The sequence below is a fragment of the Saccostrea echinata genome, unplaced genomic scaffold (genome assembly GCF_033153115.1).
Source record: "Saccostrea echinata isolate AGI-Se365-2 ecotype Australia unplaced genomic scaffold, CSIRO_AGI_Sech_v1 ptg000024l, whole genome shotgun sequence".
NCBI lineage: Eukaryota > Metazoa > Mollusca > Bivalvia > Ostreida > Ostreidae > Saccostrea > Saccostrea echinata.
This window is the reverse complement of record NW_026889773.1, coordinates 3,114,045-3,119,043: the sequence shown is the minus strand read 5'-3', so window position 1 is coordinate 3,119,043 and position 4,999 is coordinate 3,114,045. Positions and strand designations below refer to the sequence as shown.

General features: G+C 38.0%; 1 protein-coding gene across 1 annotated transcript; it reads left to right on the top strand.

The window, feature by feature from the left end:
- The first annotated feature begins 3,544 nt into the window (after nt 1–3,544).
- Nucleotides 3,545–4,657, top strand: LOC133191749 (uncharacterized). The gene has a single exon (XM_061327485.1). The coding sequence runs from the start codon at nt 3,545–3,547 to the stop codon at nt 4,655–4,657; it is 1,113 nt and encodes a 370-aa protein (XP_061183469.1).
- Nucleotides 4,658–4,999: the final 342 nt, after the last annotated feature.

Sequence of the window (4,999 nt, the reverse complement as noted above, 5' to 3'; positions counted from 1 at the left end):
TATTTTATTCTGAATTCCAATTTTGTCCGTAAGTTTCGATTTCTTTGCATTCCAATTTTACCAGAATGATACGTTTATCAAATGTTGAGAAACGCACGAGCGCCATATTTAGATCAGTGAGTGCAGTAGTTTGTTGTGTTCTAGCTGAAAGTACCAGACATACATCACGGTAATTATATATTAATTATTTATTACATACTGTCTGCTATATGCATTTACTTGTTACATTGAATTTGAATAGGAATTTGTCATATTACCACTGTTTACAAAGTTTAATATAAGGAGCACCTTTTGTGTCATGATTTATATTGATAAAAGGTTACATTATATGTATATTCTGTATTGAGTACAAGTATTTATTATATTTACATTTCATTTGTAGTCAATCTATGTCAGAAACAGGGACTTTGTCATACTATTTAAGAGACAAGGACTATGTTATACAATGCCAGAATGTGTCCATGTTAATAAAGACATTGAATTGAACCTGTGTCGTTGGTACAAGAGAACACTACAACATTGACGTGATTCCATGAGCGATCCAGGTTATGAGCATAATGCCCGTTACAGAAGAAACATTATCGGGAACACGAAACAGAAAATTAACAGACAAAGGAAAGGTATATAAACATGAACAATACAATAAAACATTTAGAACACTGAAGATAACAAGTGGTGTGATAAGACAGATTATTTCTGATAATGAATCTCCAGAAACAGTAAGAAGAAAGTATGCTGCATGGATTGAGGATTTTGAGCGTTTTCTTGTTATATTTGATGAACTTGTCTCTCAATTAACTGACAAGGAGGAGAGAGAAGAATTGCTTAAGACTCATTATGATTACGATGTGTTTCTCATGAACTTTAAGAAAGAAATAGAGGAGTTCTTTTCCTACCACCAGAGTGTAAAGGAGGAATCACAAGTAGAAGCAACAAAAGAAACTGTCAGAAGCTTTAAGTCCAAGTCTCGCACATCTATAGCTACAAGTATCTCATCTAAACGCCTTGAAGAAGAACAAAGAGTAGCTGAGTTAGAAGCTCGCAAAGCAGCACTTTCCCATAAAAAGGAGTTAGAGATAGCGAAAGTCAAACTAAAACTTGAAGAAGAAGAGTTGGACTTGAATACTAATATTGCTATTGCGAATGCTAAAACAGAAGTTCTTCAGAAATATGAAAGGTGTAGTGATGCTGATTCGCATGATGATGTTTCTAACATTGATATAGTGAATCCTAGAACATTAGCACCAAAACCAACGCCAAGAACGCCTTTGTTTCATAGTGAGTTTGCATCAGTACTGTCCTTGTTTGAGAGGCCTCTGAATCCAAACGCAGAGACATTCATACCTAAACGTGAAGAAATTCCACCACTTGACCTTCATTGCCTTGATGAAACAAAACCACAGACCTCTGAATCTGATGCTATGCAGTGCGTTGTACAATACCTCCGGAAACCTGTACCAGAGATAAAGAAATTTGGAGGCAATCCATTAGAATTTAGACGTTTCGTCAGACAGTTTAATACCAAAGTAGTGATGAATACTAAAGACAATGATGAACGTATGAATTATCTTGAGCAAATGACTTTTGGGGAAGCATACAGAGTAGTGTCTGGATTTAGTCATATGTCAGGAGACAGAGCCTACAAAGCAGCTATGAATCAACTTGAAGAGCGGTACGGAGACAGTGAGGTAATTGCAACAGCATTCATAAAGAAGGCATTAGACTGGCCAGCAGTGAAGGATGCAAAGATGCTAGATGAGTTCTCCTTGTTCCTTGTGGAGTGTCAGAACGCAGCTGAAAGCATCGATAGTGTTTCTGTCTTAGACTATTCAGACAACATAAAGAGACTTATGACAAAACTTCCTGTGTATATGCATGATAGGTGGAGAAATGTTGTACTGAAAACTAAAGAAGCCAAGAAGACAGTGAAGTTTAAAGATTTTGTAAGTTTTGTGAAAACAGAAGCTAAGAAATCGAATGAGCCTACGTATGGTAATGCATCTATTGATGGAAATTCCAGAAATCAAGATCGTAACCAGAAGAGAGCTGTTGCGTCTACTGATGTTACAAGTGAAGTACAAGACTTTAATGTACGAGAACAGAAATGTGAATTCTGTGAAAGTAGTACCCATGCACTGAATGACTGCAAGAAATTTGTAACCAAAGGACTTCAAGACAGATACAAATTCCTGCGAAATAATGGACAGTGTTATGGATGTCTTAGGAAAGGCCACATAACTAAAAAGTGCAAAGCAAGACTTAAGTGTTCCATATGCAGTAGGCGTCACCCTACGATCCTACATGATCCTGCGAAATGTGTAACAAAATATACAGATGAAGACAAAGAAAACATTAATCCTATGTCAACAGATGTCAAAACTACATGCAAGTTCTCCAAACCTCACATCAGTGCCTTTAGTGATAAAGGGGCCGGAGAAACAACCTGTGCTATGGCAATAATTCAAGTGAGAGTAAAACTGAAAAATAAACCGTATAGCATAGAAACTTATGCATTCTTTGACTCTGGCAGCAGTGTGTCATTTTGTACAGAAAACATAATGCATCGACTTGGAGCAAATGGCAAGAAGAAACAAATCACCATAAAGACAATGGGGAATTCTCAGAGATTGAACACATATGTTATCAGTGGTTTGCAAGTGTGTGGACTTTCAATGGAACATGTGATTGATCTACCGAATGTGTATACAAAGGAACATATGCCTGTATCAAAAGAACACATTCCAACGCAGCAAGAGTTAAAACAGTGGCCACATCTCTCAACAATTCAAACATCAGAAATAGATGCAGAAATTGATTGGAAATAACATTTCAGATGCCTATTCTCCATTCGAAGTAATTGCTGGGCCAAGTGGTTCTCCCCACGCAACAAGGACACGACTAGGATGGATAGTATGGAATGTTATAAGAGAAAATGCATCAGATACAGATGACGTAAACAGAGTAGCTATAGAAGATGCTCAGGAAAGAGACAGAAACTTAGAAAAGATGGTGAAAGATTCCATAAACTATGACTTTCCAGAACGTCTTGTGGATGATGTAAAAGAAAACTCTTTAGAAGATAAGAGTTTCTTAACTCAAGTTTCAGAATCTATTCACATTCAGGATCGTCATTACTCAATTGGACTTCCGTTTAAGAATCCCTTAATTCAGTTACCCAACAATATCATGCAAGGATTTCAGAGACTTGGAAGTCTAAAGAAGAAACTGATAAAGGATCCAAAGGTTAGAAATGACTATGTGACTTTTATGAACAAGCTGTTTGAGAAGGGATATGCAGAACCTGTTCCTCAAAGTCAGCTACAAAGAGAGGATGGCAGAGTATGGTACCTACCGCACCATGGAGTTTACAACAATAAAAACCAGGGAAGATTAGAGTTGTGTTTGACTGTTCTGCAGTGTATATGGGGATTTCACTAAACAGCCAGTTACCCCAAGGACCTGACCTGACCTAACAAATAGTTTACTTGGTGTACTTTTAAGATTTCGTCAGGAGAAAATTGCTATACAAGGAGATATTGAGGCTATGTTTCACCAAGTATTAATCCCTGAACAAGATCGAGACTGTCTAAGATTTCTGTGGTGGAAGGATGGCAATCTAGATGCCAACCCTGAACAATTCAGAATGAAAGTTCACATCTTTGGAGCCACTTCCTCTCCAACTTGCTGTAACTATGCACTACAACAGACAGCTAAAGAATATGGTTCCGACTTTGATCCTACAGTGGTGACCACAGTACTCAAGAATATGTATGTAGATGACTGTTTGGCTTCGGTTGACACAGAGAAGAAAGCGGCCTTACTCATTAAAGATCTGTCTACACTTTGTAGCAAAGGTGGTTTTCATCTGACAAAATGGATTAGTAACTCAAAACAAGTCTTAGAATCTGTTCTAGAAGATGATCGCGCTAAAGATGTGCAGGAATGGAACCTTGAAGGTGAAAGTGAAACACTCGTAGAACGTGCACTAGGTGTGTACTGGCTTGTTAACAGTGACCATTTAGGATTCCTGATAAACATTAAAAATCAGCCAACAACCAGAAGAGGAATTCTATCAATAGTGAGCTCAATATTTGATCCTCTTGGTATCGTGTCACCTTTTGTGATGACAGCAAAGACACTTCTTCAAAAAATGTGCAAAAATTCAATTGGATGGGATGAAGAGATTACAGGAAGTCAGCTTAAGGACTGGAAAAATTGGCTGACACAAGCAAAAGAACTTGAAAATGTAACACTTGAAAGGTGCTACAAGCCACAAGACTTCGGGAAGACGACATGTCAGGAGTTGCACTGTTTTGCAGATGCAAGTGAAGTTGGAATAGGAGTTGTTATATATCTACGACTCATCAGTGAGACTGGAAAAATCTACTGTTCCTTTGTTCTTGGAAAGTCAAGAGTGGCACCGTTAAAAACAGTGACGATACCGAGGCTTGAGTTGACGGCATCAACTTTAGCAGTGAAATTATGCAAGATAGTTACAAAACAGTTGGATAATCAAGTTGATCAAGTTTACTTCTGGACAGATAGCATGTCAGTTCTTCGTTACATAAATAACACAAAAACTCGTTTTCAAACATTTGTTGCCAATAGGCTTGCCATAATTCATGCAGCAACACCAGTGGCACTATGTCAACTCTAAAGATAATCCAGCAGACTGTGCGTCAAGGGGAATACCAGTAGTAAGTAGATTTCTTGAATCAGCAGCATGATTCAGTGGTCCTGAGTGGTTATGGAAACCAGATGTTTCATGGCCGTCTACTGAAATCATTAGTGATTCGTCAGAAATTGACAGTGCTGAAATAAAGGACAGCGTCAACACAGCAGTTAAACAGAAACAGTGGAAGGAATGGAAAGATTACTCCAGCACTTCTCTTCCTGGAAAAAGCTGAAAACAGTGACTGGATGGCTACTCTTAGCACGAGAAAACCTCAAAGGAATAATGGAGAGGAAAAGAGAACGGAGATCAAGAATGATATCGGAG